This window comes from Lycorma delicatula, chromosome 6, assembly GCF_047948215.1.
Source record: "Lycorma delicatula isolate Av1 chromosome 6, ASM4794821v1, whole genome shotgun sequence".
Lineage (NCBI taxonomy): Eukaryota > Metazoa > Arthropoda > Insecta > Hemiptera > Fulgoridae > Lycorma > Lycorma delicatula.
In genome coordinates, this window is record NC_134460.1 from 38,828,810 (window position 1) to 38,844,322 (window position 15,513).

A 15,513-nucleotide genomic window follows, 5' to 3' on the forward strand; every position below is an offset into this window, starting at 1 on the left:
GAAATTTTTTATTTCATTCCCAACATATATTTTATATTATAAAGTAAGTAAAAAATTAAGTTCTCTATAAATGTTGAAGTAGAAGGCTGATCAATCATAAGATCTGTATCAATAAATAAAATATCTCTAATATCAGACTCTGAATCATTTTCAGGCATATATGCGGGGTCTCTCAGGCATATATGCGGGGTCTGTGCCTGTATCATCAAAAAGATTTGAAATTTGTAGCCAGTGATGCATTATCATTGTCTGTAAATGTAGCATCATCAAGCTGTTGGTCAACTTCACTCAATCTGTTGGCTATGTTTTCGGCCATAATTCAGTTAAATTAAAAACATAAAACACTAAAACTATACAGAAAAAATTCAAATAAAAATCACTATACACATTGAAATAACACAGGAGCTCTGGCATTAAAATAACGCATATACCAGCAACATTAGTAAACAAATACAGCAATAAACAAAAGAGCTACTAGCAAACTATGTAGTAAACAAAAAAACAGCTGATACCAGACATTGGCTCCATATAATACAGTATGGAACAAAATCTATTTTGTTACAGCATTTTTTAAGAGTAATAAAATATTTTGTAACAGTTACTGATATATTAAGAATAAAATGGAATACAAAGAACATGTACTATTTTCACAAAAATATAGAAATAATCATTTACAGCAGAAATACCTCAATAACGATATAGCGGCGCCTAGGGTTTAAAGGATTAATAGTAGTATATTTTATAAACTTATTTATTATATTTTTTTATAAAGCATGTTTGCATATTATTTAAAGATAAAAGTAAAATATCATCTCTGTATTAAAACCAGTAGTTAATCACACGTATATGCCCCAAAATCAGCCAAATTTAAATAGTAATGTACAATTTATGTAAATTACAGTTTCTATATATTTTATCAAATATTAGAATCAGAAAATACTTGTCTGAGAATATGATTTAGGAGACAATGCAAGAGATGAATTTTCTGGAATCATATTTACATCAGTCAGATGACATGCTATATCAGCCTATTCATTTTTATGGGCTACAAAATTCCATTTACATATTCTCAATGTACAAGCTTCAGTGTTTCTGTGGTGTATTAATTCATTAAAAAAATCCTGCTAAATGCAGTTTTGTTTGGCAGTACTGGTTTGAAGAGTGAAAGATGTGAGGTTTGTAGTTCTGTGTATTTATATTAAAAAGTTTGTATTAATTATTTCATTTTTGTGCTTACACTTGAGGATTGTTTTTTTGGTAAACCAACTTTTTTTGTGCTACAGTAAAAAAGCAGCTTTTTTCAATTAATTTGTGAAAGAAAAACAAAAAATTTTTAAGAAAACTAAAGATTTTGTTTGAAGCCACGTTATACGGGAGAAAAATTAATATTGTGATAGTAGATTTAAGGAAATTTTTAACTGAAGTATTTTACTTTCAACTAGAATTTTGAAAGAAGTTAAATTTAATAATCGTTCATTGAATTAGACAGAAATTTTTTTGGCTATAGTGTATATAAAATCTGCTTGTAATAGTAAAAGAAATAAAAGTTGGGAGATGAATGGAGAGACACTAACAACTATTACTGATTTAACAATTTTTTTTATTTTTAGCATGTTCTGATAAGAGATTTTAAAAGTGAAATTAGATTAAATTTCAAAAATGAAATTTAAAGATAGTTTGAATTCTTTTTGGTTTTTATTTAACAAAATAATCAATCCATTCTGTTGAAATCGTAAATAACATATAGTACAGTATTTAGTTATAACATATAGTATTTATATATTAAATATATATATATATATATATATTTAATAATTTAGTTGTAATGTGTATATTAAATAAAATTTGAAATTAGTTATGTGCTAACTTTTTTCAAGTTTAATTGATAGATACCATTCCAGATAAAAGTATCTAGATAAGAACTGGTACCCAGAGGAACACTGAATATTTTATGTTGTTTGTTGATATGCACAATCTGTATATAACTATACAAATATACCATCACTTACATGTGTTATTCTATTTAATATTAAGTGTTTTTCATTTATATTGTGGTTAAACGACAGAATATTTTTATTCCACCGACCACCATGGTGGAGTGGGCAGATTCATTTATCTTCTTTTTTTTAAAATTATAAGTCAGCCTATTTCTGGAGAAAATAAATTATAAATATAATGCAAAATGAACACTTGAGATAAAATAATAAGCACTTATTCTCAGCATTTTGAAAATATTTCTGTTTATGAAATGATTGGTCCGAATTTGGTTTTTTCTGGACTTGATTTGTTGATATAATTTTAGTAATATCTGGAATGCCAATGAACAAGAAAAAAATGCTGGTGACTTAATTATTTAAATTTTAATAATATTTAGTACAACTTTTTATAGTTAATTATTGTGTAAGAACGGATTTTTATGATTGGTTATTTCATTCTTTTAATTAAGAAGAATAATAATTTCTTCTATATTGTACATATTTTTTATTAAAAGAATGAATGTTTTTTTCCTGTTTTAGGTTTATATCAGGTTGAAAAGTATTGGACAACAAAAGGATTGTCTGGTCATCTTGTATACAAGTTTGCGTTAAAACGATGTCTAGATCAAGATCCTCCTCCTTGGTCAGCCGGTGTTGAGGATTCAACTGATGAATCTACAACGAAATCGCCTTCAAAAGATGGAGAAAATATAGATAGTATGAATCCATTTGTTCATTTGGGTAAAAAAGTGGACGACTTGAATGATCGTGATGAATTAGAAACTAATGTCAATAATGGAAAGTTACATAATCCATATAAAATGTCCGAAAAAGAACAAGCTATCAATAATAATGTAGATGTGTTAGGTGTTAAGAATAATTTAAATAGTACATTTGATACCATTAAAAATGATAATACTTTATCTTGCACCCCAGAATTAAATGGAAGCGACAAAAGAAAATCAAAGAAACTTTCTCCTGAAAAATCGTCTGCTAGTGTACATAAGAATGTCAGTCCAAAAGATGTATTGAAATCTCCAAAAAAGATAAGTCCAAAAAATAGTCCTTTGAAAAATAAAAGTGAAGCTACTTCTACCACTCCTAGCAAATCACCAGTTAAAATGATCGCATCGAATCAGAGCCTTGATGAATTGGCTGTCATATCAGCAGATTACAACGACGTTAAAAATGATTCATTAGAATTAGGTAAATCACCAAAAGTACAAAGAACATTGTCAAGTAATTCTAAACCAAACTTATCGAAAGCTCCAACATCAGATTCTAATCCTGATTCATCACTAAGTAACAATAAAGAAGTACCTGAAAATGAAAATATAGTACAAAATAATCCATTGCCTGTTAGTTTTAAGGATACCACCGGATATCTTAAATCAAGAAGAAAAAGTCAGGATGGCTCTTCAAATGTAAATAATACTGGTAAAAAGAAGGGTAAGAAAAGGTCACCTTCTCCTGATGATTTTGCTAAAATATGTGATGAATTGTGTAATGAATTACCAAAAATTGAAAAAATTAAAAGACTTAGATTCTCTTTTGATAATTTCTCTGATAACGATTTGGAAGTGAACGTCGTTAAAGCTAGAAGAAAACGGGCATCTCGTACACCAAGAAAAAGTTCATTGATTAAAGACATGAAACAGAAATCTGTTAAAGGTTTTGAAGAACAAAGCAAAAGTAATGAAGATTTAGTTTTTAGTAAATTTATTGATATTTGGTTAGCAGATTTTGCATTTGATGAATCGTTTAATGATTGGTTAGGGTGGGATGATTACGATTTGTTTGAAGGTTGGTCTGATAAGGAAGTCACAGAAGCTAAAAAATATTCTGCAAGTTTTGCAGATTTTATTTTTAAATGTAATGAAAACTCTGAAGAAAATAGTTGGGCTGGATGGGAAGATGATGTTTCGCGGAGATCATTAGTACTTAATGGATTCCTTTTAGAAGAAATGTCAAGGAATCGAAGATGTTCAGATTCTGATGGAACTGAAGCACCTGAAGAATTTTTAGGTTTCCAACAACAGAATCAGGTAGAGAAAACTGACTGAGTTAATTTTTATTTGTTTTATTAATTGTTATAACTGAAAAAGGAATGAGTAATTGGTTTGGGATAAGTTTTTTTTTATCATTTATTGTGGCAGATGTAAGGTAACTGATGATTGCTTTCATGTATATAGAAAAAATATATTTTGATACATTGAACTTTGTGTTATTTATGAAAAATGTGTTTCACCAGTAAGATTGTTAAGTATTTATTTCTTAAGTTTGTTTTTATAAGATTGTTAATTGTTAATTAGATTTCTTTTTTTAGGCAATTGTGTGACTTCATTACTGTTATAAATCTCTGATATTATTATAGTGCAAAATTATAGTGCTTTGAATTTTTTTCTATAATATAATATAGAGGTTAGCAGTTTTGTTTTAAGTAAAAATATCTTGTTCTGTTGTAATCTAGTGATTTTCATTAAATTCAGATAGACTGAGATGTTCCTATTTGTAGTTTATGATTTAAACTGAAGTTTTATTTTTTCTGTTTTTTTGTTAACTCTTGGTGGCAATCATCTTACTTAAGTTAGAAGTAAAAAGTTATGTATTATGGTGTACTTCATTTTGAATACATATAAAATATATTTATATCGGATTCAGCATACTGCATATAAAATTAATAAAACTACAAATTTTTAATACATTGAGTCCAAGCAAAGTTTATTTTAATTAGGAAAGGTTTTCATCATATTTTCTTTATAACCACTTTTAAAAATGATTACATTTGGTGTGATCCATAGTTTTACCATATTTATTTTGAGGGAATTAAATTGAATCATGTTAGCATTAGTTAAAATTACATCATAATAGTTTAAGAACATTATATACTGTTAAAAATTGGTCTGCATTAATACAACACAACATTATTGTGATGGCAGCTGTTGGGATGGCCATAAATGTTGCTGCAATCGTAGGGTAAAAATTGCCACTGTTAGAGTAACAAAAGAAATATTTTCAGCCCTTTAGATAGTAATCAGATTATTGTTAATTTTGCCCTTCCCCGAGGCTTTCTATATTCATTAGTAAACGTATTTAGATTTAAGAGTTTAAGAGTTAGGATATAAATTGTATGTTATTTACTTTTAAAATATTTATAAGATCATATGTGGAATAGGATAGATAACTTTTGATTTTGTTTTATTGTCTTTTTGTAGAATTCATGCTAGAGTAAAAGCAGGATGAGATTCTGCTATTTAGCAGAAGATCTTTGTTACTTTTATTCTTCATTGTAAGTACGTCATTTTTTTTTATTTTAAATGTAACTTGGATACCAATATTACACTAATTAAAAAGAAACCCTTATATTTTTCACATTTTTATGAGGTTGTGTAATCTTTGTCCACTAGGAACAAAAAGAATTTCTACAATTAAGTATAAAAAAAATAAATTTTTTAAAAAATAAAATAAATTAAAAATAAAAATAAATTACAGAATCCAATTTTTTTTAAGGAAAACTGTTCTCTTTTTCTTTTAAATTATGGTATTTTTATGTTTCAACTAATGAGAGTTATCATCTGGACAACAAATCTTTATACTGTTCCATTTGTAGGAAGAATATACAATGAACAATGACCTCAGCTACCCTCACCATTCCGCAACTATTGATTTACATATATATATATATATATATATATATATATATATATATATATAATTTAGTATTATTGAAATTGACCAAGAAGTTTATAACTTGTATTTTTATATATACATTAAAGTATGAAATAATTGGTCCAATGAACCATTTTTGAAATGTATTCGATTAATTTATTAAATCTGTTTATTTCACAATCATTGAAATTTACACATTGATCCAGAGCGAGTTTTTTGAGCTCATTATTTTTTGATTCAATTTATATTTTCATAAATAAAAATACGCGATATCAAAATAATTTTTTTAGACAAAGAACTCATGTAGTATGTGTTCAGTTTACATACTAACATGGCTAGAAAATTGGTAGCTTGCAGGGCTCGGTACACAATTTTATGAACAGCAATATTTTAATTGAACTACTCTATATATACATATATATATCCAAGTGATTTTTTTAAGAAGTTTCTGTTATCTTTGTTATAGTAATTATTTATTATTTTTTATGATTATATTAGATATCCTTGAGAGGATTGATAGATTCAATTGGGTTGCAAAAACAACCTTCATTGTATGTAAACTGACTGCTAAAAAGTTTATGTTCAACTAGGTAGGTGGCCCTTCCAGATGGTTTTAAAGTATACTAGATCCTACTATAAATCATACATATAGTGTATCTCACTGTTGATCATAATGGATATACAATTATCTCCCATAGTCAATGTGTCTGATAAAATTCTTAAAATATTATGGCTGCTATTTTGTGTAGTCCTAAAAGTAATAACTAAAGAAATCTAATTTTATGACAAATAAGTATTTTTTCTTTTAAATTATATTGCATTTTTATTTTGATTAAATCAGTCTGTTATATATAAATTAAATTGCTCCCTCAGAGTGGCTACCATTGAATAAAAACAGTAATTTTTATTTTTAAATGTATATGTATTTCTTCACTCTTTATCAGTAGTTTATTCAAAAGTAAGGATTTGTAGAGTTCCTACATAGTATTAAACCCTTTATTGATTTATGTTGAACAGCATTGTATAAGTAGGACAAATAAGTTTAAATAAAACACTAATGGGTCTTCAAAATTTTGAATATTCATAATACTTTTAGTTAAGTAAAATTTCATTGTATACAATTTAATAGACCTAAAATTGTATATTTGTTTTTGTTTCTTGTAAGGCATTAATTGCTAAGATAATTAGTACTCAGAAAACATTATTTATCTAATCAAATGATGGAAATTCTCTCACTATTTAACAATTTCTTAAACATTTAATTTTGTTATAATTTATTGATTATTACTTAAAGTGATTATATTGCTATTAAACAGCCAGCACTTACATTATTACTAGACCATATAAGGATAATTTACTGTCTTACCCAAAACCTTGTATTGAAGTAAGTTGAGGGAGGGAAAATTTGGTGGAATGTGGTTGGAATTATTATGATTTTAGTATAAAACTTTTTCTGTATTTTATAATTTGTGTGTACATTATGAAAGAAACATATTCCAGATATTTTAATATCAATCTGTGTCAATCAAACTACAAATTGATACTGAATATTCATAGAAAAATCGTTGATATATATTTGTCCATTACGATTGTGTAAAATAAGTATATGAATTATACTATACATTACAACACCATTACTAGACTAAAAGTGTTACAGATTTTTTATGAGGAGCTGTGCATGAAATCCAACCCCCCTTCCCTGTTTTGTAGCAGTTATATTCTACCCAATCTATCCTGGTGAGTAGATTGTTCTTTTTCACCACTCCATTTTGTTTATCAAGATTCCTTTTATCCTTCACTATCAGTTCAGTGACAATACATTTAGGTTCTCTATCTTGAGGTTGAAATAATCTGAAGAACAAGTGCATCCATAGTACCTGGTTAGTGGGATGTCTTTGGACCAACTTTGGGATCTTGTTTCCTGTCTAATGGCTGAAGTGTTTAAGTAAGCATGGTCTCTTAATTCTCCCCCCTCCTCTCCAGTGAAAACCAAAACAGATAATAAAACTGAAGACTTGCTATTTTAGTCTGAAGTGGCAGTAAATGTAAGCTTATACATTTTTGTTGCCTATTTTAAAACCTGATTTCTTAAACCATGCACAGCCTGAAAAATTAAAATAAAAATTGAAAATCATGCACATCACTGTCTTAGAGTTACAGAATATTATATATCCTTGGAAAGCTAGAAAAGTTAATTTCTTTGTATTTATTCTATTTAACAGTAAAGTTATAAGCTTGAAAATTTCATTTAATTTCAGTAGAAGAAAACTTGCTATTATGATCCTTCCATGTTAAAATTGTAAAATATTACTTATATTTGAAAATTATAGGTAATAAGCACTAAAATTAATACTCAAAATAAATTTTTTTCAACATAATAAATGTGTCACATATATAACAAAATATAAATAAAATCATGTAAATGAGGAAAAAAGGGTAAGGTACTTTACAAACTTATCTAAAATGCAAAAGTTATGCTATATAATCTTAAACAAACATTAAAAATTGTAGATATAATTTGCTAAAATATGTGTGTGATTTAGCTAAGAAACAAATTAGAACCAATAATTTAACATAAGGTTTAGAAGCTGAACTATAAAAATAAGCTTCATTAAATTATATTTGGGGTGGGATTTTAAACTATTAAAAATTACGAATGAGAAATTTATTTTCATTTGCAGAAGGATTTAATGGTTAGTTACCCCAAACCTCATGGTTAGGGAAATTTTTAATTAAATTTGATTTATAATCTCTAATATTCATAGAAAATACTATTGATTTATCATCATCATATTGAAGTTAATTTTAATTTATGGCTGATGTATTTTTATTGTGCAATATTTTTGTTTTATCAGAAAATTTGTGTTTTCTTTGCAGTGGTATTTCATAATATATACATCTTACAGCTGATCTGCTTATATTATATAATCGTATCTCATTATTTTTAGTAAAAACTATATAGATATGTAAATGAAAGGTGGATAGAATCACATGACAACAAAGATTAGACCATTAACTTTTATAGGGATGATTATATAATTGTAAATCAGTAAAAAAAAAACATGTGCTAAGAAAAAATATTTTTAAAAATCCTCAACTTTTAAAAGAATTGCTATGAATAGGTGAAAGAAATCCACTTTTGCTTTAAACTTTAAAAGTTTGTGATAATCACATACTTGTCAATCTGTTTAATTTTATTAATACAATATAGGTAAGTTTTTTCATTAATTATTTTTATTATGGTAATTTCTGATTTAGTGAATCAACAAAATGGGTGTTAAAGATTAAATTGTATTTGATATACATTTACAGAGTGTAAAATACTTTACTGTTTTTTTAGTATAGATGAATATCACGTAATCATAGATTTTGTAAGTGTATTTAATTTTTATTTGCTAAAAGTTTTTTCATAATTGTATGTGTATATTTAATGGAAATTATTACTTATGTATTATAATATATATGAATTATATTATTTAGGTTGGGGAAATGCCTTTCCCCTTCTAGTATAAATAAATAATTATAAATATTATAGATAAAATATAAATTATATATTTTTTTAAGGGAATTTATTGGTTCACTAGTAAAAAATTCCTTTCTCAGGTTATTTCATTTTTTTAAAAAGTTAAATGCTGTGAACATCCATGCAAGAATTTCATTAGATGTATTTTATGCGATTAGTTTTAAGTTAAAAGAAATCTGAATTTGTGTTTAAACTTATGTTAATAGAAACATATATATTTAGTTATTAATTAGTAATTTATTTTATTTAAATTAGCCAATACATTTTGATAACAGAAATGAATGATTCAAGTGCAGTAAATTTTAGTAGATGGGTGTATATTTCATTGAGGAATAATCATATAAAATACAGAACTTAGGTTTTTATTTTTTTTCAAACCAAGATTTTTTTGCATCTTTTAATTTTTTGGAATTTCAGGACAAAGCTGAAGAAAAATAAAAAATCAAGAATGTATGTAGTTCGCAATCTAAAACTTGTAAATTAAAAGAATTAGTACAGTAGATTAGAGGGTGGGATTCCCTACTTAATCTTTTAAAAAATGTTTTGCTGAAAAAGTTTTTTTTTCAATAATAGAAGGCAGGATCCTCTAAATATTTTGGTATGGCATAGTCTTTTTATTTAATATCATGGTTATCATTAATTCAGCTTGCAAGATGTTTTTATAAATTTAATATAATCTCTTTGTATAATACACTGAAATAGGCCAAATGTTTGGCTAATTTATTTAGTTTCATATGTAACTGAAATATCATTATGGAAACTTTATGTTCTGAGTAGTATTTCAAATTTTTAAGTAAGTAAAGAATTTTTTGTTAAAATTGTTTGAGAAATTTTTCAATAATCAATATACCATCCAGTAGATTTTAGTACACTTTGTATAACAAGCATACCTACCATATTTTTCATTTTCTTTAGCAGTAGTTTGCTATAATCATATGATCAGTAAAAATAATAGAGAAAGAAAAACTCTATTGAAAGGGATGCATATTTTTAAATGAGGCACTTGGGTTTTTATGTATCACATTTAGAATACAGAATGTTTATGGATTATTTCATCTGTAAATTTGCATTAAGAGTTTTGTAATATTTTTTATTAAAAATAGATATTTTAGTAAAAGTTAAAAATTGTAAAGTATTAATTAGTTTCAGTGAGAATGCACATGTATTAATTATATATAATTTGCCTGTATAATTTTAATTTTGAAGTGGTTATATCAATAACATGTGTGAAGATTTCTTCCAGTTGATGTTTTTTTCTTTTCTGAATATTTCAGATGTTTGTTTTTTTATCTTAAATGGTTATATCTGAGCTTATTCTGTTTTAATTTTTAAGCATAGTATTTTTTTTTTTTATTACAGACAGATTTATTGTTTATTTTACTTTGTTTTCCATTCTAATTATAATAATTTGTTGGATTTTTAGAAACAATAAAGTCCTTTTTTTTTAAATATAATGTTGATTTATATTAATATTATTTTCTGGTTTTGTAACCCTGTTAATGTATTGATTACTATTCTATTACAAATGGTGTCATCATTTGCTCAAACCACAATATCATTGATATTTGGCAGTAAAGCTCAGTTTACATGAAAATTTAAACTGAGATTTGCTCTGTTACTTTTAGAGAAATAGTAGACTATATACTCATTTTTAAATATTTGTTTCATACAGATAGGTAAACAAATCTTAATATATGCTATGCTGATAATTTTTCCTCAGATTTATGCCAGGGTTTATTTTGAAATCTTCCACCTTTACATAAGATCCACAGATTACACTAGTCAGAGTAAAAATTTGCTGAGTCTGAAGCACAATTGATTTGCTTCATAATATCAAGGATGGTTTTTTTTTTTTTAATAACACAAGGGAAAGGGCCTGTTAACATACGTATTTTCATTTCATTACTCAAAACTGAAGAAAAGATCGTTTTTGTCTGTTTCTTTAACTAGAATTACTCATTTTTTGTCCACTAAATTTTATTGACTTTTAATCAATAGTATTGCAATCTGCCATTTTTCTAGTTACAAATTGTTATTTAAACTTTGGTATTGTTATTAAGATTTTAAGAAAAAAGCTATTATTTAAGAAAAGTAGCTATTATTACAATAAAGATCGAAAAGGGTTTGAAATCTTTGTTGAAAGAAAAAAGTATTATAAAGATCAGTGGTTATTCATTTCTAAAATAAGAATACAGGACAAACTCTAGAAGGATACTTGAAATTGAAAAAATCAAAAATGACTTAAGATTAGTTTATCTCTGTTTTAATATAACCTCCCAAACTCTTGTTCAACAACAAAATTAGTTATCAAGTTATATTGCGATTATCATTTGAAGTACACAAATTAAGATTTACTATTCTTCCATTGAATAGTATGGTGAAGCATTGAAAGTTAGATTCTTTATCACATTGCCATTGATCCTAGTGAAAACCCCTTTACACATCTATTCCAGACATCGGTAAATCACAGGATTATAACTTTCCAGAAGCAAGCAGACATTAATTTACATTACAAACACATTATAAAAAAAGAGCAGTGTTAGAAAATGTTAGTAATAGTTATAAAAATTTGTTTCTGCCTTTTTCGTGTACTCTAGGATTAGATCTAGAAAGAAAAAAAATTATTTGAAAATATATTGACCTTGTTTACCAAACTGCTGCAGGAAAAGTATATAATGCCAATATAGGATGTTTGTTAAATATTTAATTTCGATGAATTCCATCTTAAAAAGTTTATCACAATTTTGAAAATGTTGCAAACACAGTTAATTACTTTTGTGATTATGTTCACTGTATCTAAATTTGTAAAATTCTTCTATTTATGAAGTTCAATACAGTGGTTAATGAATTGAAAATCAGTTTGTTTATGTTGTCATTTTAAGGGACAATCTTTTTTAAGTGCTATGACAAGGTACCATTTAAAAGAATTCATAAGCTAGTTTGTACTATTTGAGGTGCTACTATTGAGAAATTCTGTACTGTTACAGAGTATGGGGTTTCAACACAGATAAGCAAGATTCACACCTGCAGTTCATGTTAAAATGTTTATACTAACTTTTTTCGTGTCGAGAATACCATATTTATGGCTTTAGCTATCATTCAGACACTGAACAGTGTTCTTTTGAAAAGTATGTAGTTTTTCAGTTCTTGAATTGGAAGGACATTCATTTTTAAACCTAGCATTATTCTGGCACAACTGCACTAAACAACTGAATCAACCGAACGTTTGAGAGTGTTGACATTTGTCACGGAGATTCAAATATGTCCAAGATCTACAAAAAGCTTGCAATGAGTTTTCATTGCATTCTCTAACTGGTAAAAAACCGGACTCTGTAATAGTGTCTCTTTTTCTTTTCACCCAGAGGTCCTGGTCAGGCATGGCATTTTTCATTTGGGCCAAATGATCACAGCAGTCGATGTCCGCACATCTCGTAAAAAAACAGTCTTGTTATTTAATTGACACACTTGGTACTATAAAGTAATTGGTAGTTGTCACTAGCTAGTCAATCTAATACTTATTGATGTATAAAGCTTAATAGTATGTAATATACAATAAACATGTAAGTTTATTAGGTTAGAAAAAATCATGTAAGTAGGCTTATTTCATGAACTAAATTATTAAAAACTACAAAAATATTCTTTGATTATGACATATTTTTATAGTAAATATAATTTTTTAACTTGAAGTAAAAGTGTTTGTTTGTTCCTGAGCTAGTGCTCATTCAGGCATTAATTTGAAATTCTTTTTGTTTATATTTCATTATCTCATTTTTTTTAAATTTTAATCCTACTGCTATTTTTATCATACCTTTTATTTTTGAATCTGTGGCAAACTACAGCAGTAAAGGTATTTCATTAGATGTAAACTGCATCAGCAGTTATTTTACATTATTTGACAGCTCTTTTATATAAAAAAAATGTAATCTGCAAACTTCAGACCATCCAGTTCATGTGATGGTCAACATTCTACTCAGGAATGATTTACAAAACTAATTTCTTTTTACTTTAAATTTCATTCTAATGGAAATATATTTGTAAATGCATATTTGAGTCTAGGAAAACTGAAAGAATGTTAAATTACAATGAAAATATTACAATAGCTTCATTGTAACTAAGATTAAATTATTCTGATACAATATCAAAAAACTGTAACCTCAAGTTCATTGAAGAATATAAACAACTTTAATGTTCTACAGTAGTAAATCACCTTACACAGCACAAATGTAATTTCTTCATTCATTTTGCCTCTCATTGATTTCCATGCTAGCTGATAATTACGTTGAAAAACTCGATGTAATAAAATATTTCTTGGATGTTAATGATTGTACACCTACACATGAATATGTTTTATGTAAAATGCAGATCAAAATCAAAAAAATCCTTCATTCAGAAAATATATAACAATGTATTTATCAAAGAACACCTATTAGATTGACTTTTGTGTTTGTATCAATGGAATTAACTTTTGCTGATTGCCTAATGTAAAAAGGTTGTACGTACAAAGTTTCACCAGAAGAAAATTTTATCCATAATTGTCACAAACTAGACAATATAAAAGTTACTAACACATTAAATTTGACAAAATAACAGTGGCGACTTGTAGCCAAAATTAGTGGGGATGCTGCAACAACATTTTTTTCTGGGCCTTTTCAAGGCCAAGTTTTCTGTGAAATAAAAGAACAGAAAAAATGAATCAAATAGAATAGCTGGAAGCAGGATAATAATCTAATTCTACACTTTATCACTCTCAAAAGAATATGGTACACAGTTTTTAAGCGCAACACTATGCAGAGTAAAAAAAAACTACCTCTACCAACAGTGCTCTCTTTCCCTCGCGTGTAGCGTACTATGTGTACATATGCACAACAACCAAACACCACACTGCTGGAACTGTGAAGTGCACAATTCCATTTAAAGATTTTTGTATCTTTTTCTTAAACTGTGGGATGGCCACTGACATTAAGCTTAAAGATTATATGTTATTCAAGTATAAAGAAAAAATGACTCATTATATTAAATGTTATTGATAATATCAAGTGGAAATGGGGGATGCTACAGTTCCTATACACGAGCCACCACGCCAAAAGAACATGATAGAATTATTTTATATTAAAATGGGAAATCCCAACCATTTAAAGATGGAGACCATAAACAAAATCACTGATAAAGAAATTTAATTATTATTCAGTTTAAAAGATTTGGGAACACATTTCCATATATTTAGGAAGTTATTAGTTTTCTAATTAAAACATTCGACTACGGCTGTAAACTAGACGAAGTATTCAATTAAATGTTACCGCCGTACGTAATGTGCGTTTAAATCGATTCCTTAAAAATCGAATACTGTCATTGATTGGTTGTTACCGTTACGACTTTCTGTTTGTATAGTTTATTAAACAATATTTAAAAAATAAAAATATTGTTTAATAAACTATATATAAACAGAAAGCCGTATTAAAAATAAGTAAAATATCATCGGGAACGTATAACAATATTTTAAACGATACATTAATCATACCAACAAATATAAGATAAAAAGCCAATTTCTTTGTATTAGTAACCGTTTTTAAATTTCTATTAATTATTGAAGTTAGATAATAATAAAATAGTTGTTATGATAATCCATTAGTTATCAGTTCAATTTAGTTATAGAACGTTTACAGTAATTTTAATTTAGAATGTTGGCTAAGTTGTTGTTTACAATGCATTCTGACCTTGTTTTGGTCGCACTGTGAACAGGGGGAATGAATATCAGTTAGAACAGCGAAAACAAGTCATGAGCAATTCATAGTGGGGAGAAAGGGAGCAGCTATAACAGCGCGTGTGGTGTTGTCCAATCACAAGCTACAACTGACGTCATTCATTGAGGGGGATGAGTTGGTTTCAAAACAAGTCGTACGGTGCGTGTGTGTGTTTGTGTTGTCATTAAGTGGTATTATTTTCTTTGAACAAACGAAAAATGGACTCCTTACGTGAACAAGTTATGATTAATCAATTTGTGTTAGCGGCCGGTTGTGCTAGAGAACAAGCTAAACAACTTCTTCAAGCTGCACATTGGCAATTTGAGGTAAATTCGTACTGTAAACAAACCTAGGCTAAGAGACTACAAAAATGGCTGTCACTGAGTGTCATAACCCTAACAATTAGTAGTTGTGACAGTGTGAAGGTCAGATGGAGTATACTACGGTGGAGTACAATTATCTATGGTCCATATCCAAACAAATTCCTGTTACCCGATATCTGATGAAATATATTCAATTGAGCATGTTTATATTACTTCCCGGAATCTGTTGTTTATCGAATGATTTGTTTTGTTTGTTTATTAATTATGAGATAAAAATAAAT

General features: G+C 27.2%; 2 protein-coding genes across 5 annotated transcripts in view; both read left to right on the plus strand.

The window, feature by feature from the left end:
- Positions 1-10,610, plus strand: part of LOC142326996 (uncharacterized) — a 32,275-nt gene extending 21,665 nt beyond the window's left edge. Inside the window, exons 5-7 of one of the 3 annotated variants that reach the window (XR_012756888.1) lie at positions 2,517-4,021; positions 5,192-5,265; positions 8,523-10,610. Coding sequence is in view for 2 of the 3 variants with exons in the window: in XM_075369740.1 (XP_075225855.1) it covers positions 2,517-4,039 (1,523 nt within the window). In the remaining variant the exon portion in view is untranslated. Of the gene's footprint in view, positions 1-2,516; positions 5,152-5,191; positions 5,651-8,522 lie in introns of those variants that run through there. The other 2 variants (XM_075369741.1, XM_075369740.1) reach the window with 2 other exon arrangements.
- A 4,295-nt stretch (positions 10,611-14,905) lies between these two features.
- Positions 14,906-15,513, plus strand: part of LOC142326999 (UBA-like domain-containing protein 2-A) — a 187,349-nt gene continuing 186,741 nt past the window's right edge. The window contains exon 1 of one of the 2 annotated variants that reach the window (XM_075369746.1): positions 14,906-15,235. In XM_075369746.1, coding sequence (XP_075225861.1) covers positions 15,128-15,235 — 108 coding nt within the window. In that variant the 5' untranslated portion in view covers positions 14,906-15,127. The remainder of the gene's footprint in view (positions 15,236-15,513) is intronic. The other variant, XM_075369747.1, reaches the window with a different exon arrangement.